This window comes from Psammomys obesus, unplaced genomic scaffold (assembly GCF_907164565.1).
Source record: "Psammomys obesus unplaced genomic scaffold, mPsaObe1.curated_primary_1811, whole genome shotgun sequence".
Lineage (NCBI taxonomy): Eukaryota > Metazoa > Chordata > Mammalia > Rodentia > Muridae > Psammomys > Psammomys obesus.
Window position 1 is genome coordinate 2,895,231 of NW_026585987.1, and position 25,452 is coordinate 2,920,682.

At 41.3% G+C, this 25,452-nt stretch overlaps 1 protein-coding gene across 1 annotated transcript in view; it reads left to right on the forward strand.

Annotated features, from left to right (window-relative positions):
- Cdh6 (cadherin 6) overlaps positions 1 to 25,452 on the forward strand; it is a 137,396-nt gene that overhangs the window by 94,427 nt on the left and 17,517 nt on the right. Inside the window, exons 3-7 of the mRNA XM_055601098.1 lie at positions 12,313 to 12,607; positions 16,300 to 16,419; positions 18,925 to 19,092; positions 21,994 to 22,181; positions 24,340 to 24,593. Of these exons, the coding sequence (XP_055457073.1) occupies positions 12,313 to 12,607; positions 16,300 to 16,419; positions 18,925 to 19,092; positions 21,994 to 22,181; positions 24,340 to 24,593 (1,025 nt within the window). The remainder of the gene's footprint in view (positions 1 to 12,312; positions 12,608 to 16,299; positions 16,420 to 18,924; positions 19,093 to 21,993; positions 22,182 to 24,339; positions 24,594 to 25,452) is intronic.

The window sequence follows — 25,452 nt, forward strand, 5'->3', positions numbered from 1 at the left end:
TGTGTGTGTGTGTGTGTGTGTGTGTGTGTGTGTGTGTGTGTGTGTGTATGTGTTAGAATTTTCTAGACACTTGCAGAGATTGTTTCACATATCAAGAGGTGAACCTGGGAGATGGAGAGATGGCTCATTGGTTGAGAGCGTTTGCTGCTTTTCCAGAGGACCTGAGTTTGGATCCCACGTGGGGAAGTTCCCAGTGGTCCTTACCTCCAGGCCCAGGCCATTAGATAGCCATGTCTGTGTCTTTACAACACCAGGCATACACATAACGCACATACACACGTGCCGGCAAAACTCTCATACTCATGAAACAAAAATAAATAAATATTTTAAAAGAAAAAGAAGCCTTCCTTCTTTTTCTAGAAGAAGGAAAGCAGGAAGCCAGGAATTTACCTGAAGAGTTGTTCAAGGAGACTGTACTATTTAATCAGGCAGATGTTACTATATTGCACCAAACTTTTGACTCAGTGCTCAACCTATATTGAGTTCCTAATATTCAATGAGACTAGGGCTTGAGGGCTAAGCTATAAAAAAATAATAACGATACCACATCTTCCCTTGTACAGCTGAGTGCAGTGTGAGAAAGTATGTGACCCTGAAACACAAGAGAAGAAGTGTTGCTATTTTTGCTGACTTTATGGGTTTTATTACCCCAGGCACATACGCAAGGCCTGCTCTGATTTTCTCCCACACTCAGCCTTGAAACCATGCCATGCACTCACATGATAGTGAAGTCACTTTCCTCCCTCAGTCACCTAAGCTTCTCCAAGAAGCCTTCCTAAAGGTTTATACAGTCTCTGGTTCCACCCCACCTATTTATAGGTTCTGCGCTACCGTGTCATTCCCAACCAACAATAGTGGGACTCGGGTTTCTCATTTCTGCTTTTTATTCCCTGTCTTTTACCTATGAGTCAGTGTTCCCAAGCCTAAATTGCAAGTTTATGAAAGACATGTATGAGATGATTTTCTGTATTGCCTGATGCAACCCTCTAGGCCAATAAATGTTTTTAAATGGTCTTGGTTGGCAGCATTAAATTAGTTTATGACGTAGCAACATTTCTGGAAATTGCAGTGCTTTCTAGTCCCTTCTACAACAGGGTGATAGTTGAAAAAGTTCAACAAATGCAGCTACTTCTTCACCACTGACAGAAGAGCTCTGAACAACACCAAATCTAATCATCATGAGCGGTGATCTCAATGCATTTGTAACTGCTCAGTTACTGTCAGCAAGTATAAAGCAAGTTAGCTTCACTGCTCTGTTGTAGTTGGTATTTTCTTGAGATTTAATTGGTTATTGAAAGTAACTTTTCAGATCCAAGGCAGCAGCTTGAAATGCTGCTTTGCATTATTCCAGTCAGACCATGTGTCTGGTTGGGATAGTAATTGCTGAATTATCTGGTAACGTGAGAAATGTGTGCATATTCTTGATATTCAGAGTTTAAGGAAGAAACGAGACAAGGACATTAATATTTATTGACTTTATGTTATGTGCCAGAGACCTCTGTTCATCATCAATGTCTACTCTGAGAGGACATGACCTTGACAGCATTCATTCGTCCCTTGTTTGCAATCATTGCTTCTTAAGGATCTCTAATGTGCCAGTATGTTGGGTCCTGAGACTAATGAAGTGAGGGAACCAGATTTATTTCATGCTTTCTTCCATGACACTGTGATCTAGTTAAGAAAACAGCTATAAAATGTGTCAGTGGGAAATAAGTTGAGAGTGTATAGGAAGAGGATCTGAGGCTACCAACATAAGGAAGGCTTACCTAGGAAGAAAAGATTAAGCAGTCCTGGCATAAGAGTTGGATTAACCCATTAAAGACTATAAAAAAAAGGATTTATGTTAAGAAGAAAGACTTAGCTATGAAAGAGAGAAAGTTGTTTCCAGATTCTGGCTATTACAAATAAAGCTGCTATGAACATGGTTGAGCAAATATCCTTATTGAATGGTGGGGTATCCTTCAGGTATATGCCCAAGAGTGATATAGCTGGATCTTGAGGTAGTGCTATTCCCAATTTTCTAAGAAAATGCCAGATTGATTTCCAGAGTGGTTGTGAAAGTTTGCACTCTCACCAGCAATGATGGAGGGTTCCCATTTCTCCACATTCTCTCATGTGTTGTCACTTGAGTTTCTTATCTTAGCCATTCTGAAGGGTGTAAAGTGGAATATCAGAGTCGTTTTGATTTGCATTTCTCTGATGACTAAGGATGTTGAGCATTTCTTTAATTGCTTCTCTGCCATTCGATATTCCTCTATTGAGAATTCTGTTTAGCTCTGTGCCCATATTTTAATTGGATTATTTGGTTTGTTGGTGTCTTGGGTTCTTTATATATTCTGGATATTAGCCCTCTGTTGAATGTACAGTTCATGAAGATCTTTTCAGTCTACGGACTGTGGTTTTGTTCTATTGACAGTGTCCTTTGCTTTTCAGTTTCATGAAATGCCATTTATTAATTGTTGATCTTACAGCCTGAGCTGCTGGTATTCTGTTGTCTTCTGTGCCAATGAATTCAAGGGTCTTTCCCACTTTTTCTTCTAACAGATTTAGTGTGTCTGGTTTTAGGTTGAGGTCTTTTTGATCCACTTCGCTTTAATTTTGTACAGGGTGATAGATCAGTCTATTTGCATTTTTCTACATGTGGACATCCAGTTAGACCAGCAGCAATTATTGAAGATGCTATCCTTTCCATTGTATGGTTTTGACATCTTTGTCAAAAATCAGGAAGACACTCATGGTATATATTCACTTATAAGCAGATATTAGCCATATAATATAAGATAACCATACTAAAATCTACAGACCTAAAGAAGCTAAACAACAAAGAGGACCCTAGGGAGGATGCTTAAATCTCATTCAGAAGAGCAAACAGACTAGAGACCAGTAGCTGTGAAAGAGAGGGAACAGGACAGGAAGCTATGATAGATGTCCTTTGAAAGGCTCCACCCAACAGGGGATCAAGCAGATGCTGAAACTTACATCCAAACTTTGAGCAGACCGCAGGGAGTCTTATGGAAGAAAAGGTGGGGGATAGAAGAACCTGGAGAATACAGGAGCTCCACAAGAATACCAACAAAGCTTATGAGCTCAGGGGGCCCTTCATAGACTGATGCACCAACCAAGGACCATGCATGGAGAAGACCTAGACTCCTTGCTCAGATGTAGCCAATAGGCAGCTCAGTCTCCATGTGAGTACCCAAGTAAGGGGAGCAGAGGCTGCCTCTGTCATGAACTCTGTTGCCTGCTCTTTCATCACTTCCTCGTGGCATGCAGAGAAAGAAAATCCAGGCAGTCCTGATAAGACTTCATAAGCTAGGGTCAGATGGCAGGGGAGGGAACTCCCCCTTTCAGTGGACTAGGGGAAGTGGATAAAGGAGATAGGGAGGGTGTGAGACTGGGAGGAGAAGAAGGAGGGGGCTACAATCAGGATATAAAATGAATGAATTATAAAAAATTAAATAAATTAATAAATAATAAGTGATTAACAAAACTGCATGAAGTAGAGTGTGGTAAGAACAGAGCCTTATTCAGAGAAAGCAGTGGTGAATGAAGCCAATGAAAGGAGTGAAAGCTGTATGACAAAGGGGTTTTTCCCAAGGAAAAGAAGATGCTGAAGGACTTAAATAGAACAGTTCCATCTTCAGTGTCAATGTGATTGTAAAGTCAGTCTAGTGACAGAAAAAAATAGGAAGAAGAAAGCATGCATCTGTGTGCTTGGAGGCAAAGACAGATCACAGAGAAATGGTGTTGGAAACAGAAAATTATGTAAGTCAAGATATAAGCACGAGGTGGGAAGACAGCAGCAGGGTCACTGTCCAGTGCATCCCAGCACGGCCATCTGGTAGCCCTGACAGATACGAGACACACAGGAAGATGGAAGATGTTTATGGGATTGGTGATGAGGTAAGTTGGGATGTAGCATATAAGTGAACTAAGAGACTTGCCTGGGAGCCAAACACGTCCTTGAAATCATCTCATCCTTAAAATATATCTCCTGGAAATGGTCAAACACCTGAGCATTGATGGCAGTGGCACATAGGTAGTAGCTGCACGCACGGGGAAAAAAAAAGATCTCGCATAGAGATAGTTCATGAAATAAGGAAGGGAAGGGCCGAGACACAGCCCAAAGCCCCCAGCATTTAAGGGGAAGGTAGGAGGAGAATAGCTGACAAAGTTAATTATTATGAAAACTGTTGCAGGGGACAGATGGAGTGTAGCATGGCTTAATTAATTTGCTAATTAAAATGAAAGTCAAAATTCAAACCTTTCCATTCTTAAAATCCACCTTCAGAGTCCTTCATATTTACAAACACAGCAGTAACATTCGAAAGGCTTTCTCTAAGCTAGACCTTCTGGCAGACATTTGCACGCATTATTTTAGTAATTTTCACAGCAACCTTGCTCGCAAATGAAAAATCATTATTATTCCTATCATGAATGAGGAAATGGTCTTCAAGAAGTTAACTAAGAGTTCCAAGATTACAAGACTAGTACATATCATGAATGTGCACCCATTGCTTCTTTTTATGCATGTCCATTCTTTCAACCACTGTGATTTTACTAGTTAAGACAACAGTTCAAGACTGGCTGCAAAGCCCTCCTCTGTGGCCTAGCAGGGCTGCTCCTCCCTTGGGGGGAGGGGAGGTCAAAGAGCCAGCCATTGAGTTCATGTCAGAAATAGTCCCTGTTCCCCTTACTAGGGAAACCAATTGGTTACTGAGCTACTACGGGCTACATCCAAGCAGAGGTTCTAGGTTATATCCATACATGGTCCTTGATAAGGTAGGGTCAGATGAAAGGGGAGGAGGACCTCCCCTATCAGTGGACTTGGGAAGGGGCAGGGAGGAGATGAGAGAGGGAGGGTGGAATTGGGAGGGAATGAGGGAGCAGGATACAGCTAGGATACAAAGTTAATAAACTGTAACTAATATTAAAAAATAAAAATTAATAAAAGAAAAAAATTTAGGGATAAAAATAAAAATTTTGAAAACCTAAAAAAAAGAGACAACGTTCAGACTTCAGCAATCAGCAGAGTTATTCAGAGGGTTTCTATTCTTCATTATAAAATGTACAGCATCTACTCAAATACAGACAAGCAGTCACAGATTTTACTAAATAGTTCAACAAAAAGCTAGCTGTCCTCACCTAATTTTATAATTCCTTTCAAAGGGGGGTGAATAGAAATAAATACAGGATTGAGCTACAAAAGAAATCATCTCTGTATATATTTGTTTGACTTCTGATTTTAAGTCTTCATGTACCCCCCCCCAATTCTACCTGAATGAACACCAATCTCGGTGCATAGTGTAAAGTCCTGTGCAAGGTTAAAGAATGTAATGACAAATTTCTGTTTTATAATCTCTAAGTCTTATAGACACAATCCATTAAAGCTCTCATTTAAATTTTATAAATATAACCTAACCTGGCATCCTGGATAACTTTACAAAAGTTTAACTAGCCCACATTTTAAACATGATACATTGATCATGATCAGAAATGTTTCTTGGTCAGGATATAGAAGATGATTAAGAAGAACAAACAAAGGCTAGAGAAATGTCTCAGCAGCTATTCATATTGCTCTTTCCGAGGCCCCAAGTTCATTTCCCAGCACTCACATTGGACAGCTCACAACTGCCTGAAACTCCTATCCCAAGGGATCTGACACCCTCTTCTGGCCTCCTCAAGCACCAGCACACACACATGCGCACATTCATATACAGATGACACATACATGTCATCTATATGTATTAAAAAATAAACTTTTTAAATGGATCCATTAGAGGGCTTCTTAAAACACAAGATTCTGGGAGACAACATTGAGTTCCCAATTCTAGAGACAGGTAGGCAGCAAATTTGTGCTTTCATCTACGTCCCAGGTCTCCCTCCTGCCTATGTTAAGAAACAGTGAGACAGTGTAAAGATAGAATCACTGTAACAGCAACACATTAAAAAAAAAACAAACAGAAATACCATGGCCAAAGTTAAGATACTTTTCTATGTCATATTAAGAGGCTGGTCACTCCTGATGAGACCGGATAGAATAGATGGAAGGGGAGGAGGACCTCCCCTATCAGTGACTGGGGAAGGGGCACGGGTGGAAAAGAGTGAGGAAAAGTGGAGCTGGGAGGGGAAAAGGGAGGGAGCAACAGGTGGGATACAAAGGGAATAAACTGTAATTAATAAAAATAAAAATAAAATATTATAATTTTAAAAAGCATTTTGCAAAATATAAATTTTAAAAAAAAGGAAAGAGGCTGGTCAGGAAAGCAAATGACTCTGAAACCCAGGGTCCCATCCCTGCTGTCCCCTCAGGCTCTGTACTCACCATCCCTCAGGAACCCAGGTTTAGCCTGGAAGAGAAATTCTATTAACAAGCCATTTGTTAAGGAGTGGGCACCGAAGAATTACACTCATGTGTATTACACTATGAAAACATAACCATAGGCTAGAGAACCATGTGCACGTTACTAAATGTGGAAGATCCAGAGGAAGGTGTATCCTACAGGCTCAGGTATTAAAGAAAGCATGTCTGTCCTGCAGCTTGCAGTCCACGTGCCTCCCAAGGCAGCCAGGAATGGGCCCAAAATGTTTGCAGATGACATCACACCACACTTTCTTTAAAGGCTTAGTGGCCTGCCTGGTGGGAGCACCTTTAAGAGGCAATGTGTAGTTTGACTGACTCAGACTGTTGGCAGCTTGCCTCCATTTGGAAGGTCTATGAATGGCAGCTCCTCCCCTCACCCTCTTTGCTTCCTGACAGCCAGGAAGTGAACAGCTTCCTCTGCCTACTTGCCGCAGATCCAAAGCAACAGAGTCAAGCAAATATGGACTGAGCCCTCCGAAACCATGGGCCAAAATAAGCCCTCCCTCTTACAAGCTTATCTCAGGTAGTTTGTTACAGAAATGCAAAGTTAACAGGAACTCAAAGAACAATTAGCACCCTGTCACAATTATGCCCATCTTAGTTTTGTCATCTGTGGAATAATTACCAGAGGTAAATGGCCTAACTCATGAAAAATCTTTAACATTCATGTAGTAAAATATGTGCTATGAATTTTTAACTTATTTTTTATTTACCCAATCCTATAATCATGAAAACGGAATCAATTTTTTTTAAGACTTGCCATCCAGCACGGTTCATTTTCTTCCTAACCTAAACTCTACATGTCAAATCTCTCCAGCCTTCACTATGTTAAGTAATTTATTTACGTTGTGTAGATATGTGCCTTAGTTACTTCTCTATTGCTGTGATAAGATACCATGACTAAGTCAGCTTACAAAATAAAGCATCTAGCATCTAATTGAGGGCTTGCTTACAGTTTCAAAGGGTGGGTTCATGTCCATTATGCTGGATAGCAACTAGGCAGGCATGGTGCTAGAGCAGTAGCTGAGAACTTATATCTGATCCACAACCACTAGGCTGAGAGAGAGAGACAGAGAGAGAGAGAGAGAGATTTGGCCCAGCATGGACTTTTGACACCTTAAAGCCCACCCCCAGCGACATGCCTCCTCCAAGGCCACACCTGCTAATCCTTCCCAAAACAGTCTACCGACTAAGAATCAAGCAGTCAAATATATGAGCTTTCGGGAGCTATTCTCATTCAAATTCCTATAGTGCATTATATAGAAAGATGCATAAATATATACGAACATGTATAGTAAAATCCAATAATCCTTAATTTGGAATAAGCTGATGATAGACTCATGTCCTAGTTCAAAACAATATTCATTATTTCTCAGCCTTTTAACTAAGATCAAATGTCAAATGACATTTAATCTGCTGATCACAAAGCTGACATTTTCTTCCGATATCAGCTACTGCTTTCTACCCCAGTTCCAGTGGGCCGCATCTATTTTCCGTAGTTGTTCTCCAATTTCCCTAGGGCATCTCAGGTGAGCAACTATTCCTTTCTTAAAAGGCCACCCTCCATTCTTCCTACATTCTATAAACATCCCAACCAGAACTCAATGTCTTGTTTCCACCAACCATCACATTTTCCCTTCCACAAGTTCCCTTCTGCCTGTTATAATCACTTGTGTGCACCATCTAGGGAATCTTAGGCTTAGACTGGGTTTTCCATCTTAACAGACAGTGCTTAGAAGATTCAGTTTGGACAGTGACTCAGAGATCCACAAAGTGACACACAGGAATGGGAGTAATATAGCAGCATTAGCTGGCTTCTCAGAACACTAAAAATCTATACAATCTATCTATGTTGTGGCCTTGAATTTAATTCAAATTTAAGCTGCAAGTTGGTCCATGGGGCAGATAAAAGGATGTTGTGTTTCCAGGGACAGCCCCTCAGGTAACGATGTTGCCACTGCCTGCTGACACCCTCCGTGGGGCTATGCAACAAACAAAGATCCCTGTATTTGTCTTCCAAGGCACTACATTTGTGGGGATTTTTCTTTTTAAAGAAGAAAGCAGTAAGCGGAGAAACGGAGTCAGAGCGCCTTCTGGCTGAAAGTGTTTTAGATACAGTAGTGAGATACCGTGTCGGCCACAGGTGAGATGAGACTTCTGGGGGTGGGGAGAAGTGGCTAATTCTTACTTGATGGTGAACCGTTAAAAGTGAGCCAGATGATTAAACTTAATGGAACAGGCACATTAAACTGAAATTAGTAGAAATATGCCTTGGGCAACCTCCAACCTTTTATTTGTTGTTGTTTTAACTCCTGTCTCTTCCAGTGGCCATGATGAATGACATCACAAAAGAAAAAATCCAATTAAAATCTAAGTGCTCAATAAACCCTTAATGTCGGCTTGTTGCCACCACTTTCGCAGGCACTGGAGTCTCCTGTTTTCTCTCCCAAAAACAGAGTAAAGAGCTGGCCCCAGGGGTGTTCAGCGGAAGGGGGGAGAGTGGGAGAGATGAGGGGCTAAGGGGCCGTGGTTTTTCTGCTGCGTGCACTTGCACGTCAGACCCAGAAGGCTCTTGCTGGGGGTGAGAGGAGGAGGGAGGAGGTTAAATTGTTTCATTATCAGGCCATGCCTGAGTGAAGAGATGCATTTTCCAGCTAGTTTTCAAATATTGATAAATCAGAGCTGTGATCTGCACCCCGGACCGTGCCCACAACTTTCTGGCGTCTGCCCCTGCCTCTCTATTGCCTAGGGTGTTTGTAGCATAATTCACGGAAATGGTCACTTCTGACAGCTAAAAATTAGTTTCTGATTACTCTTACCTGAATAAATCTTATGACCGGATGTGATATTCGCTCACTAAGTGTGCAACAATTACACACTGACGATGCTGAAAGATGCAGCCAAGGAGAGTCTGTAATCTAGTGGAATAAAGAATATAATAAATCACAAGCAAAGGCAGCCGTTGCTACCAGGTAGAGGAACACTGGCTTTTCATAACAGATTTTACCTCGGAGATAGGAAGTGCCTACAAAATTGGGTTTCCAAGGTCCCCAAACAAAGTTCTCAAAGTCAGAAGAGAAGCAAAAACATGCTGATGATGAATTCACAGCTAATGCTAGTAGAATTCTGACCACTTAGATGGCTCTTTGTAATTCATAAAACACATACCGTGCTTTTATTGCATGTTTATGTGGCAATTAATGAGGTATTTGTATATGGCCTCTAATTAGTTCTTCACAGTCGCTTGTCCTGCAGTTCTTATTATCCTTATTTTACCGACAAGGGTCCTGGCTGGGGAGGTTAATTGGCTCCGCTGTGGTCTTACACCTGATGAGGGACAGAGTGAACGTGACCTGTACTAAGAGCTCAAATATACATCTCTCACACTGTACCCGGCTGCTAACCGCAGCTGCCAGCCACGGCTGCCCAGGAACATGCATCCGAAGGGCAGCAGCATGGCTGGCTTTACCCATGAGTTAATGAAATGGCTTCTTAAAAGTGTTCTTCAGTCATTAGAATCTGCCAGTGGAGAGTTCACTTTTCCCCGGTGGCTCTTTCTATGTCATGGTGGTTTCAGTATTTCCTTGGCGTATCATATTACACAAATCATAGAGTGCTCTTGTTTTACATTTCTTACTGCATTTGTCTCACTTCTAAGCAATTTCCTTCCTGTTCACATTTATCTTCCATTATTTCTGCCAAATTGCTTTCAAAGCTACTAATTGTATGAATAATATTCTCATTCTCAAAATTCAGTGATTAACTCAGTGTGGCTGTGTGGCACAGGACAGTCTCTCTAGCTGCAGAAATGAGGACATTGTTACCAAAATGCTCTACAGGGCACCTTCCCGCCGCCAGATTCTCGTCTTGGACTTTACTTGAGCCAGGTGTGACTTCGAATCACTACATAAATCGAAACTTTGGGTTTCCTGTTTCTACAGTGACAGATAAAAGATATGCAGGGTTCCAAAAGAAACTTTCTGAGAAGGCTCTCACAGGTCATACCCTAAAAAGGTTGCATTGAACACTAAAGCTCCAGACAGCCCTGTTAAAAAAAACTCCTGTCACATACAGTCTGAAATGTGGACCCTTATGGCTTTTTATATGTTAGTAGGTGATTCCAAGAAAGAGGCAGATTAAGTGTTTCCCAAATAGACAGGACCAAAGAGTCCTTTCCCCCCTCTGCTTTCTGTAGTAGACACTCTGTGGAATGCACATTTAGGCAACTGCTTAGATCACTGTCTCAAGTTTTGAGTTTGAGAGTTTTTTTGCTTTGAGAGTCCATTGGCAGGTGGTCCAGAGGTTCTCAGCTTGTGGATCAAGACTCGTATGAGGGTTCGAAAACCCTTTCACAGGGGTCACCTAAGACCATTAAAAAGCAGATATTTATATTATGATCCATAACGGTAGGAAAATTACAATTGAGTAGTAACAGCAATAGTTTTATGGTTGGGTCACCGTAAGGTGAAAAGGTGTTTCTAAAGGCTGGCAGTGTGGGCAGCTGAGAACTGCTGCCCTGGGAGGCTACCTGGAGCGTCCCAAGCAGGGCTAGGCAGAGCCCAGGCGTGTCTACCAATTGTGCTTACTGGTGTCACCCAGCTCCTCTGTTTGGAAGACTGTTTGGAGCTTCCACTATGACTAACATGTCTGTGATCACTGAGGCCAGTGATTCCAGCTGATAAGGGTCCTTAACAAGAAACCACGTTCTGAAAATTGGGGAATAAGAGTTAAGACTTCTGAGAGTCCTAAACTCTTGCTGGGTAGGGGAAAAAAGAATTTAGGAAACTCAGCTCTGAAAAGGGATCTTTGGGTTAGGAAACAGGAACTGCTTATCCTACTTGAGGGTCATCGCCTTCTATCTCATAGCTTCCAGGCATCCACTTAATTCTATACTTTTCTCTGGACTGTTTCTTGGACATTGAAGCTCCATCACCTCCGGCTTGATTATTTTCAAGATCTGGGGGTAGGAGGGTGGTCAGGTTTCACTGCCTCATAGAGGACATCTGTCTCTGCACATTAGAAGGCCTTTTCCTATTTCCTACTAAAATCCAAATGCCAGATGTCATTGTTCAAAGGAACTGATGGACTGGTCAGTGAGGTAGTTTGGGGGTACTGTGGCAAACAACACTGAAGGGGTCTGTTGAATGCTTTAAATTAAATAGTGAAACAAACAAATGTCACTTCTTCCCAGGAGGTGGACTATAATCACCATCACCCAAGGAGATTGCCTAGTCCCTCAATTCACCAAAAGGCAGACTATTCCCAGATGTCTCTCATGCAAATGCCAAAGTCCTTTTGAGCAGCAGAGCCCGTTGAGGATGTTTGTGTGTGCATAGTGGCCATAGGGCCAGAGCTCACAGGATCTCACCTGCAAAGTGAAAAGATTCCTCCAGTCAAACTTACATGTTCATGGGCATTTAAAGTCCTCATGCAACTTGGTGTGCTGGGATGGGTAGGTAGGAAGGGATCCCATTTTCTAAGGAACAGGGGAGGGGGGTTGGGAAAGGAGGGTGGAACTGGGAAGAGAGAAGGGAGGTAACTACAACCAGGATGTAGAGGGAATAAATAAATAAATAAATAAATAAATAAATAAATAAATAAATAAATAGATAGATAAATAGATAAATAGATAAATAGATAAATAAATAAATTATTATAATAATAATAATAATAAATAAAATTGCTTCTATCTTTAGTTTTCCCTTCCTCAAAATAAAAAAAGATCACCCAATTTTCTATTTTATTCTAGAAAATTCTATAACTAAAAAAATGTATTCACTAGTGGTATTTTCTACTGAAGGGTTATGTAAGTGACAGCTATTCATTCCTTTGGAAGCTATTGAATATCAAAACAAAACAGTTAACATAGACTGCATGGTGAAAACAAAACAGTTTAGGATCATATGCTTGACTTTTACTTTCTTTAATTTTTTTTTTCCCTACACTAGTTACATTCAGACCAGGATAGAGGAGATGGATCACTTAAATATATCCTTTCAGGAGATGGAGCAGGAGATCTCTTCATTATCAATGAAAACACAGGCGATATACAGGCCACCAAGAGGCTGGACAGGGAAGAAAAACCTGTTTACATCCTTCGAGCTCAAGCAATCAACAGAAGGACAGGGAGACCCGTAGAGCCTGAATCTGAATTCATCATCAAGATCCATGACATCAATGACAATGAGCCAATATTCACCAAGGACGTTTATACAGCCACAGTCCCCGAGATGGCTGATGTTGGTGAGTGAGATGCAAATTCAACAGAGTAGGGGTCTCCACACCCACCAAAGGAGACACTCTGGGACAGATGTAATGAATTGAAAGACTCTAGAAGCCAAATCCCAAAAATACACCTCACTGTCTAATGTCACCCTAGTCTTATCCTGTAACTAAGAAAATGGTATTTCCTATAACGGTAAGTTTATGAAAGCATCGGGAGAGACTGCGAGGGAGAAAGACCACCTCACTGCTTTCGCTCCACTGTTTCTCAAACTAAAAGACAACAGCCTTATCTATTGCTCTTAGTCAACATCACAATTAGTTTGAAAAGCAAGGGGAGGGGGAATCCTCCCAGTTAAAAATAAAAGCTTGCATTTACAGTCCAGCCTCAACAATACTGACAGGGCCAGAAAGATAACTCAGCAAGTAAAGGCACTTACCTCAAAAGTCCAATGACCTGAGTTCAATACCAAACCCATGTGAAAGTGGAAGAAGGGAACGGATTCCATAAAAATGCCCTTTGATTTCCACAGCCATTCTGTGGCACACACACACAAACACAGAGCAATGAGAAATTTGTTTAATAAGCAAATAATAAGAATAATAGCAGTTCGTTTAGAAACTGTGAATTTGGGGAAAAGACTCTAAGAAAGCTTTTTTCATTTTCAAATCCATATGCAATATGCAAACAAGTAGAGATGCCCATAAGATTTAATACAGAGGATTAATATTTATGCACAAGTTCCCTACCAATTTTAAGTTCAATTTGTGTGGCTTAAATTTGTTTAAGCTAGAAGAAGATAAACAGGTTTTAAAGACAGGAGAAAGTTCTGTTGATGTGGTTCTTAGAAGCTTTAAAACACTTCATAGAAGACAGTGACTTACTCCAAATTACTAAAGTGAAAGGTTGTTTTTATTTTTTTCTGCCAACTTCAAAAAGGATGAGATTACAGATTAACTTTTCTGTAGTTGCATCAATTAGATGTGAGGTATATTGGAGCTCAGAGATCCAAAATCTGGAAAATATTCAATCTGCACAGTGACTACAAAGCATTAATTTCCCCCGAGCAAGAAATTGTCACATTATTTGAAGCTAATTTGCTGGGTTTGAAAATCTGAAGCCATCATGAAAGCAAAGAAGGGGGTTGAGATTATTATTAAGGAACCTCTTGGTAGGGCTAAAGGATATTTTTCTTGTAAGCAGTTTAAAAAACAAAAAGGAGGAATTAAACAAATATCTTTCTTACCAGCACCACCCAGAATGACTGTAATGAATTTTGCAAGCCCATGCCCTGCACTGCTCTTCGGGAATGTCACTTACTTTTGAAGACAGGGAAGAATTAAATAAACATTATAAATATTTAGAAAAAAAAAAACAAAATAACATGCCTAGAGAATTTGCAAACGTCCACAGTAATATTGATATCCATCGTTATTGTAAGTCATTATTGGCATAGATAAAGGAGTCTTGAAAAACATGTTTATAAAAGTAATGGGACAAGAGCAAAGGCATAAAGATCGCTTCAGTATCCAAAGCATCGCGCTTCAGTATCCTAATTTGAAACTGTCTCTACTGATAGCCAGCAGTGTAGCCTTGGGCAAATTACTTGATTTATCTGATCCCGATTTCTTTGATCCTCCAATTCTGCATCTACAAAAATAAATAATAAATGTCTACTCTGAAGGATAATCATGAGGATTAAATAAGAAAACAGGCGTAGAGGCCCTGCTGTAGCAGCCGCCCCTAATGGGTACTTGGAACACCAGATAATCACACTCCAAAGGCAAGCAGGACTTACATTAATGCAAATAAGAACTTGGGTGTCTCTTAACTCCCATTAACTCTCCCTCTAAAATCACAGAAGGCTCTCACTCTGGCCACTTAACCTGCCAAATTGCAAGGGCGGATACTGTGTCTCATGTCTCAGCACGATACAGTGAGAGTCAGTGCATCCAACCCTAGCACTCTGTTTGTTTAAGAGATGAAATGTTTAGCCATTACCAAGGCAGTTTTAAAATTCTCATATTCTCTCATGGAGCTTCCCTGCCCTTTCCAAAGATAGGACTACCACTGCTCATCCGATAGGAACATCAAAAGGCAGCCGTAGAGCAGCGACTTTTTGGAATATCTCACCCATATAACAAACATGCAAACACACCCATGAAATTAGCATGGCCTTTATGGAGGGTAGGAATACTTCCAGAGTTCTTAGGTAAGGGTCCACGAAGTAAGAATGCCAACCTAATGCACTGTAGCTTTCTTTCTACATTTAATCATTATAATTTGAAATTCCTCTATCAGGTGTTTACAGAGTCGTATCGCAATCGACTTATTTTTGTTTTGCTTTGTTTTTGTTTTTTTGAAACATGTATCCCAGGCTAACCTCGAACTCACGTTGTAGCATAGGATGACCTTGAACTTCTGATCCCCCGATTTCCACCTCCTTGAGGGCTGAGATTACAGGTGTGTGTCACTACACCTGATTTAAGTGAAGTTGGGGCAAAACCTAGAGCTTCCTTCATGCACTCTGCCGCCAGCCCTAACTATTTCTTTATCTGTCTAAACTGTCACTTTAAAGGTCCACATCTTTCAACTTCTTGGAATTACCAGATGTTTGAGGAGCCTATAATAGGAAACCTGATTCAAACTAGTTTGAGCTTTGGACAAATTTGATCTGGATCCTAGCTTCCTGGTGTGTTTCCATCCTATTCAGCTTTGTCCCCAAACTGGCATATTTAACATCACAACAGCTGCTACATTTGTGGCTTCATGAGCACATAGGATTTCTAGTAAACTCCCAAGTGGCTACCCACTAGATGACCGCTAACAGAATTCTTATGGGCAAAGTAATTAAAGAGCCTGATTGCCTCTGGGAACCTACCTTAGTCCTAGGTAACTTGAAAGAACCCTTGCAGCAAGACTCCACTCACATCCCATCACAGGACATGGGTAGGACTCACCTTTACCCAAGGCTGCTCTTCTCTTTAACCTAGTCCATGCAGCATCCATTGATATGAACCTCCTCCCTTTCAAGTGAAAGATCAATGGCTTCCTAGCAACATATATTGTACTGTGGTTCTCCAGTCCTTTGTCATGGAAGCTGGTATTCTAGTTGACTTTATATAGCTGGGATAAAAGACTATAACTTTCAGGTTACACTCTATCATCAAAGGAAACCACAATGGGAACTGGGAGGCAGAAACTGAAGCAGAGACCATGGAGAAGTGATGCTTATTGTCCTGCCCTCCGTAGCTTGCTCAGCTTGCTTTCTTACACAAATCCAGAACCTTTTGCCCAGAGGTGGCACAGTCCACAGTGGGCTCTAACCTTCCATATCAACAGTCAATCAAGAATATGTCCCATAGACATACCTACAGGCCAATCCAATAGAGGCAGCTAAACAGATTCCTCCTTCCCTGGGGAACTCTACTTTGTATCAAGTTGACAAAAAATTAACCAGCATAGCAAGATGGCTCAGTGCATAAAGATATTTGCTTCCAAGTCTGATAACCTAAATTTGATCTTCAGGATTCACATGAGGGAAAGAAAGAAATGACTTCTACAAGCTGTCCTCCGGCCTCCGTTCGTACACAGTGGCAAGTGTGAGATATCGCATTCACACAAATACACACAGACTCTAAGACGTAATTTAATTCTTCTAATTTCCTACCCATGCACTTCTTTGTTTTCAGTTACGTTTTTGTCATTACAGGCACGTTTGTGGTCCAAGTCACGGCAACTGATGCTGATGACCCAACATATGGGAATAGTGCTAAGGTTGTCTATAGCATCCTGCAGGGACAGCCCTACTTCTCAGTGGAGTCGGAAACAGGTTAGATTACTTTCTTCATCTTCTAGGCTACGTTCCATAATTTTAACTGGCATGCTCAGCTGAGCTAGCGTATTGTTTAATAAAAACAATCAGCATGATTGGATTTTCCCTGCGTTCCTCTGCCAAACTCTAATGATTTATTTGTAAGCATGACATCCAGATCATTTTAATAAAGAAATAAGACAATGTGTCTTTCACACCACTCGTATGGGATAGAGCTATTCCTTTCTTTCTCCATCCAGTTTGGCATGATACTGGGAGAGAGTGACTATACCTAAACTAAACACAACCATCCTGAGTCCTCTCCCCTTTTTTTCTAGTTACCTAATGGTGCTACATCTCTGTCTGTTCTGCTCTGAAGCTAGGTTACTGTGGGACACATTTGCACAAATAAAAGGTGGCAGTGAGACATGTCACTTCCAAGCAGATTTGTGCACAATCTGTCACATCCCTTCCCCTGGCCACAGTGATCATGGAAACCCTTGTTGAGATAGGGTCTCAGCCGGATGTCAGAATGTTACTATGAACAGAAATCCCTGTTTGCCTGCTTAGAGCATGAGCAAGAACTGAACCATGGCTCTGTCACACCATTAGTATTTTACGATGCATTCTGACATCATAGTCTATCCTCTCCTGTCCAACGCATCCCTGCTCCAACAAATCAGCCTGCCTTATGGAGTCTTTTTCACATCGTCTTATTTTTCTAAAAATTTGCCCAGCAAAGTCTAACTGGGATGCTGGACTCACTGCTGCTTGTCACAGATGCCAATGAGAAGAGACAGGAACTGAATCTTTAAAACTGCTTTATTCAGAGAGCTGGCAATCTGAGAAGGCAGTTGATTAACATCCTAAAAAAAAAAAAAAAAAAATGGTCTTCCATCTCATCTCCAACCAGCAGACCAGCAGACCACAGGACAGAGAAGGAGCATAACAAAGGCAGCCAGTCATTCTGGAGCTCAGTCCTGGCCTCTGGTCAGTCGGCCAGACATGTTTCTGAGAGCTGTGATGCCTGTGTTTCTCATCATTATCATTTCTTGCTGTCTTCACTTATTTTGTGGATGTTTGGAGTTCAGGCACTTTTTGAAATGCTTAGTCAAGTTAGTTGATATCAGCCTTGTTCTCCAGGGGCATCTGGGCTGAGTTAACTCAGTTAACTCAGAACAAACCGACCATTGACTGTGTGTGCTTGCTAAGCTATAAATAGCATGTAGGTGCTGAGACCTCGCCACAATATGGAGCACACATGTGTCCTATAATGCACAATACAAAAGCGCCTCTGTCAAAAGCACCACGCTATCTGGTGGTACATTTTTCAGTAGAAAGATTTGTATTGTACAGTAGATTCTATACATATTTTGAATCAAGTTCCTTTTATATATTTTTCAAACATCCTTTATTTTAAGCCAGAGCTTTTCTGGGTTACTACATCTAGCTAGAAATTTATGTGTTAAAAGGTGAATGAACCTGGAAAGAATCCCAAGGAGAGGGAAAATGTTGAGTTGAAAAACAATGAGGATGAAAAATTAGAATTATTCTACTTAAAGGACAAAAGGCTAAGGTGATTTCCTGTGTTTAAAAAGAGCAGAACTATTATTTGGAGAAGAGAAACCTGCTGCTCCTAGAAGCCAAGACTATGGGAATAAAATTGACCTGTTGTCTGAGGCATTCTTGTTAAAAAGGAAGAAAAGATATTTTCAGCTTCATTAGTGGTTAAGCATGAGAGTGTGAGAGCAAAGAGAGCTACAAAGCCTACTCTGGTGATTCTTAAAAGAAAGTTAATTTAAGCATAAACACTCTGCAGAGATTAGGCAAACTTTGAGAAATTCTTTCAACTCATTATCCAACTGCCTAACTGTAGGGATAACTTTAACCTACCTTTAATATGTTGGTTACTGTAGGGATTGTTTGAATTGATGTTCTCATTCTTTGTAAGAAAACCCAAATTCTCAAGGTTCACACAAGACCATAACTGAGAGGGACCTGAGGCCATTTTCCTTAGCACATGGCCTTGTGGTTTATAAAACCCACAGAACATTCATTACCGGTAGGCACTCTGGAGGAGCAATTAGCCAAGCTGATAATGTGAAACTCTGGCGTCAGCTCAGGCATATGGCTTTCTGATATGCTCACCATGCACCTCAGTGCTTTCTATGTAGCAGCAAGTGCTGTGCGTCCTCGTCTGCCACGCGACAGTCATGCTGTCCAGTGTCATCCTGTATCAGTGGCATTGCACTACTCGCAGTCTCCTTTGCTCAGGCTCTGCCTTGTACTTGCTTTCACTCTCCTCGTATTACAGGCTTTTTAATGAGCATCTCTCCCCCTGTGTGATTGTAATTTCCTCCAGTAGAAAGGCTGCGTATAATCATCTTTATATCACAGTGACATCTGCATAGTGTTTTGCATATTGTGGGTGACAGTCTACATTTGTTTGCATAAATAAATGATTCCATAAAATACTGTTAATGCCTCCCCTTCCACTCCTGAATCTCAATTTCACATCCATAGGTATCATCAAGACAGCGTTGCTCAACATGGATCGGGAAAACAGAGAGCAGTACCAAGTGGTGATTCAAGCCAAGGACATGGGCGGCCAGATGGGAGGACTGTCGGGGACCACGACCGTGAACATCACGCTGACAGATGTCAATGACAACCCACCCCGTTTCCCCCAGAGTAGGAACATTTGATTGAACGGGTTTCTCCAATATGCCTCTGTAACAATTTTAACTTTAAGAATATGTCCATTGTTGGCACTGATGTCAAAATCACTGGACTTAGGAAAAACTGGCACTTTTATTAAAATTATTTAAATGAGTTGAAAACACCACTTATGCTCAAGGAGTGTGAACACTTTATGCTCTGCCATTGGAAATTAGCAGAGTGATTCCTGATATGGCCGCTGTTGTAAAAGCAACATCATTGCTTTCACTTTCCTTATAAATTTGCTTGAGCAAAGCATATGTATACAATCATGCTGCTATTTGTTAGGAAAAGTTGACTTTATGTTTCTGTGAATTTAATCAGGCATGTAATTTCTGTTAAATGCTCACAAAGCTTTGCAAGGAAAGGATGTATCATTTTCCTATTTCTAAAAATATAGCCGTAGAAGTTGCTATGTTCTTAATCCATTTGTAGTCATAAAGAGTTTTCTACATTATGGTTAACTGAGATACTGAAAAGCGTCTCAGATATGGCCAAGGGAGAAGAGAAAACAACATACATGAACTCTGCCTTTCTCTTGAGCATCATGCTAGACTTTCACATGCCGCCACCCAAGTAGGAAGTGGTTGTGATGCAATTTTTTCCCTTCAAAAATAGATGTCTTTGTGACCAGGCTCCCCGGAAAAGGTCATCTGAATCATTAAGTAGAAAATGTAGCTTAGATTTGGTGACTCACACATATAATCTTAGCACTTGGGCAGCTGTGGCAGCTTCCAGGCTGGTGCTCCATAAAAAGTCCCGTGCCTGCCTAAGAAGACCCCAGTTTTTCTTAAAGAAGGGAACTAAAGAGATGGCTCAGCAGTTAGGTAAGAGCACTTGATGTTCTTCCAGAAAATCCAGGTTCAACTGGATCCTCACAACTGCCTGTAAGTCCAGATCTAGGAGATACAACACCCTCTTCTGGCCTCTGTGGATACCTACACACATACATGGCATATAGACATGCAGGCATACACACATAAAGAGAAATAAAAATAATTAAAAATATTTTTAAAAGAAGTAGAAGGAAGGGAGGAATGATTGAGAGGAGGGGAGAGAGAAAGGAGAAGAGGGAGGGAGGGAGGGAGGGAGGGAGGAAGAAGAAAACCCATTTACTCTACCGTGGCACTTTTAAAAAGATAACCAGCTAATACAGGCTTCCTTAGTAAGGGAGATCCAAATGATCAATAGGAAACAGTTTCATCTTTTATTTTCCAAATATGTAATCAGCTGGCTAGATGCCAAAAACAGACTAGCTAAGAATTTGTGATATAGGCAGAAGTTTTGAGCACTAAAACTTTTTCCACAAAGTCCTAAAATAAAAATAGCATGCTCACCAGCACTCAGCCCTGCGGAGGATAACACAAGGGTCTCTGGCTCTTGGCTCCATGGGGATTGGCCACTCGTCCTGCTCTTTCTTTGAATAGCCTGTTACGTGTTATGAGACCACAAGCCAAACCAAGGGGGAAGAGAATGCGGAACAATCTAGATAAACACTTAATCCATTTTGCTATTTTACCAGCCAGAGCCCAATACTCTGGGAATTTGCACCATTGAAGACCTACACTTCAATGGTGCCATCGTCTGGTGGTTTTTCATTTTCTATTTTTCCAAAATCATGTATGAATAAGTGGCAAATTATAACAGATAACAATAGCATATTTTTTAAAAGAGTAGAATAAATTTTAGAAGGCAGCTTCGCCACTGATGCTAGTACACACATCCATCCCCCCCACACACACAAACACACACATTCTAAATATATGGCCTGCAAGACTATCAGATCTAAGCTGAAACTCACATCTTTGTCTTTAAACTAATTTTGCAACATGAGGATGTTTTAAAAAAAAGAGCATTATCTACAAAGTTTTGGATTAGAAGTAAAAATATATGTATGCTGAAAGCTGTGGTGATACACACCTTTAATTACAGAACTGTGGAGGCAGAAGCAAGCATATTTCTATGAGTTCGAGGCCAAACTGATCTATACAGTGACACTGTCTCAAAAAAAATCATATATGCCAATATATATGTATGTTGAAAAATCTACATAGGAAACAATGCTATAATGAAATTAATAATGAGTTAGTCAACGGGAAAAAGGTAAAGAGTGTCATCGCTCAGTGTATTGCCCTAACCCTGAATGCAGATCCATCTCTGATTATGAGCAAAGCATGACTATTTGGCTATTTTTTCAAATTGCTTTAATTTGCTTCCACCTTCAGCTAGTATTAGCAAGATCACGAAAAAGCTCTGTTAAGAACACATAGTAATTGGCTTCAAGTCAATCCAGGTTAAGTTCTTTATTCTTTCTGCTATATTTCCTTCGTGGGGCCTCTGAAACTCTCCTCTCCCACTTAGTCTCAAAATGACACTATGAATTTGGAAGCTTGTTTACAGAACGAGAAGAAAACACTCCATTTGCAAAGAGACAGGCCATGAAATAGAAGGAGTCTAATTATCATGGTAGTGAAGACATAAGGAGATTAGGGTACCATTCGTTATTTTGAAGAAAGCATACGTCTGTCTCCATCCAGAGTGAGGTCTTAAAGCTGGCTCCCTTCAGCCATGACTGGGCTTTCTGCGGCTTCACTTGTTGTCAACTGTGGTCCAAAAACATTATTGAAAATATCCTTATTGTCACATATTATTATACTTGCTCTCTTTTCTTAATAAGAAATAAGCTCTTGCCAATAGTCTATTATTGTGCCCAATTTATATGTTAAATTTTATCAAAGATATGTACGTATTGAAAACAAACTCAGAAACAATGTAGTACTTAACCTCAGCTAAGCCCGTATTTAAACCCATATGGCTCATTATGATAGAGTATCTCCTAGTCTCTGCTTCACTCGTCTGTTTGGCGATTAACAGGTACATACCAGTTTAAGACCCCGGAGTCCTCTCCACCGGGCACGCCAATTGGCAGGATCAAAGCCAGTGACGCTGATGTGGGAGAAAATGCAGAGATCGAGTACAGCATCACAGATGGGGAGGGACAAGATATGTTTGACGTCATCACCGACCAGGAAACCCAGGAAGGGATTATAACTGTCAAAAAGGTAATGCTATTAATATGGCTTTTTGCTACAATTCCTGGGGCTGAAGAAGTGGCTCCATGAGTAAGGCGTTTGCATTTGCATGAGGACCAGAGTGAGGCCAGATCCCCAGCACCCACGTGAAGTCTGATCTTGGAGGTTCCCTGGCCAGGCAGTCTAGCAGAAATAAGGTTGAGTGACAGATGGCATGGCGTTGACCTCTGACCTCCACACACAAATGCACAGGCTACACATGAGTGCACACGCATACACACACACACACACAAGCATGCACATATAGAAAAGGAGATGTAAACACATCTCCTTATTAGATTTCTTCAACTCCAAATACCATTGTTTAGCGGGGTGGGGGGAGCATTTATCTGTGCCCGTACAACTTCCATAGGTATCAAACAAGAAAAAACCTTTAATGTCTGATCAGCGATGTGCTTCCCTCTGGCTCCCAAGTTACCAAGGACAGTGACCATCTCCTGTAAACCGATTCTTCTTTTCTTTTTTCCTACGCACCTGTTCTAATTGCACTGAGATCTCTTGGGCTGGCTTTTAGTAGTCAAAAGTACTTTTATATATTCATTACACCTGTGCTTTTGATAAATTTCTACTAAAACTCTTCTAAGTAAATAAAAGAAACAAATGAAAAGCATAGAGACGATGAAACAAACATCATAAGCAATAAAATACACAATGCCACACATTGCTGTGAGTGCTGGCGTTGCCATGGCACTTACTACAGATGGTCTCTGCTGTCCTGAAACCGGTAAGCCGGGAATGAATCGGAGAGGAAGCGAGGAAGCCAACAAATGAACGTGCACCTGAAAACTGTGCAGCATGCTTTGAAGGAAAGGCTAGCACACACAGGGAGCAAGAGGACCTGAATTAGAGAAGATGGAGACCACACATTTAAACAAATGAGGAAATTTCACGTGACTCCTTTGGTTACTTTCTGGAACATGAGGTCAGATCTCAGGTTCTAAATTCCTCCTTTTCACCAGCATACTCCTATACTATTTGACCTTGACCTCTCAAAATTGCCTGGCACCACAGAGCACTATATCAAAGTGTGGGCATGGTTTAAAAAAAAAAAAATTGTGTGCCTCAGGGCTAAAAGTATTGATTTAGCCTAATTTTCATTGATTTCCCTTTTGTCATGTGTAGTATAATATGTTCTCCCTCCCTTAGCTGCAGACTGCTGGTGAACATAAGCATGGTGGGTGTAAATAACGAGAACATGTCTGAATATCTGGAAACACAATAAAACATGCTTAAGTGATACTCAGACCAATGTTTTAGACCCTGATATGATTAGGAAGCCCATTAGTGCGCATTAACCTTTTTAATTTTCTTTGTGCCTTATCAGATTCAAACTGAAATTTTGCCTAGCCAACTAAATCGCATTCGCCAGGGTCTTGATTAATAGCGTTTCTAGTGAGCCTTGTCATGATATCATCTAAAACTACAAGTCAGCAATATGCACTGGCTTCACCATGTCTCCACATGAAAAATCTTTTCCTAAAGGTCTTTGACAATGGGGATCGTTGCCTTCTTTGGCAAATAATTAGCCCAGTGCCCTTATGAGGATATCAGGGAAAGATTTTACTAACTCCTGCAAGAACGACTTATTCAGTCTGAATGGTCAAGAAAGACCCACCGTGCTAGTCTGTGGGTCTGGCTACACTCAGCCTCGCCTGAAGATGCTTAAAATTATAGATGACCATCTCTACCAGGCACTGCCAATTTTTAAACACCCCGCAGATAAAGCCAGATGTGAGAACCCCAGCAAAATAGTCTACTGCATGTTGCCAGCCTGACCCTGGTAACCCTATTCAAATACAAAGAAGTTTAGAGGAGAAGGAGAGAGACGATGAGACAGAGCTCTGCATCCAGGTCCCTTCCTGCCCCGTGTGCCTAGCCCCTGAGCACCCACTTTTCAGCGGCAGCAGACTTTCAGGCTGTATTTCTATCATGGTTCTTTCACAACCCAGGAGGAGTGGGGGGACAGCGGGGAGCGGAAGTGAATCTCATCTTTGACGCCTCTGCCTTCCACTGCACTAACGTGTGGTGATTTCTGTAAGCCGCCCGATCGTGTTTGTTCATCAGAGATCTGCACTAAAATGGTTTCTTTCTGCCTTGCCTCTCTGTCTTGCATCACTCTCTTCTGAAGCTCTTGGATTTTGAGAAGAAGAAAGTGTACACCCTCAAGGTGGAAGCCTCCAATCCCCATGTCGAACCCCGATTCCTCTACCTGGGTCCCTTCAAAGACTCGGCCACGGTGAGAATCGTGGTAGACGATGTGGACGAGCCTCCCGTGTTCAGCAAACTGGCCTATATCCTACAAATACGAGAGGACGCTCAGATAAACACAACTGTAGGCTCTGTCTCAGCTCAGGACCCTGACGCCGCCAGGAATCCGGTCAAGTGAGTACACTCAGCACCACCTCTCACGTTAAGTCCATTTTTATATCTGAAGACCCACGTGCTCCATGGAAAAGAGGGCTCCTTTTTCCAATTAGACAGTTGTATTCTCCTGAAAAACTGCTCCAAACAGCACCTTTAACTGTCCTTGCTCACGGCATAAGTAGTATTTTAGCAACAGCATAAACCCTCAAGTACACAAAAGCTGAAGAAGAAAAAAAAGCCGTTTAAAGCGAGGTGATGCGAGGTGATGCAGCTGATTGACCGGGGCTCTTGGTAAGGTTTAAGAGGGTTTACTAAAGAGTGCAACACAAAAATACACCAGCCCCTGGGCTTGACAGCACTGTGCTTTTCAAGTGCTAGAGGACCTATCATGTAACCCTTAGAGGCAGAATTATGCCCCATTCAGATGAATAATTTTCCTCTTGCATATGTAAATAAAAACAAGAAGCATTTCGTGATATGTCTGTGAAATGCTGGAGAAATTAATAGGGTAGGATCCGAATTAATGCTATGTAAACAAGCTCCGTCTTCCCTGTGCTTTGCTGGCTCCTTAGTTATAAATCATGTGGCAATGAAGCCTCATTGCTCTTTGAGGCCACTGACAACTTGGGGGTTCTAGCATCACATGCAAAGCCTAGAATCACCCATCTGCCAGCCCTCGCCTAGTAGTTCAGTGGAATAAATGAAAAAGGTGCTAAATCAGAGTCCTGTCATGTAAATCATTCTCCTTAGCTAAAGTAAGCAGAAAAAAATAAAATAAAATGAAGTCTGTAGAGGTTCTTGGCAGTGAGTCCACAGACGTATTCAGAAGAGGGGCCCTGCCACACACCATGCACATCCTGTGATAAGGGGACGCAGA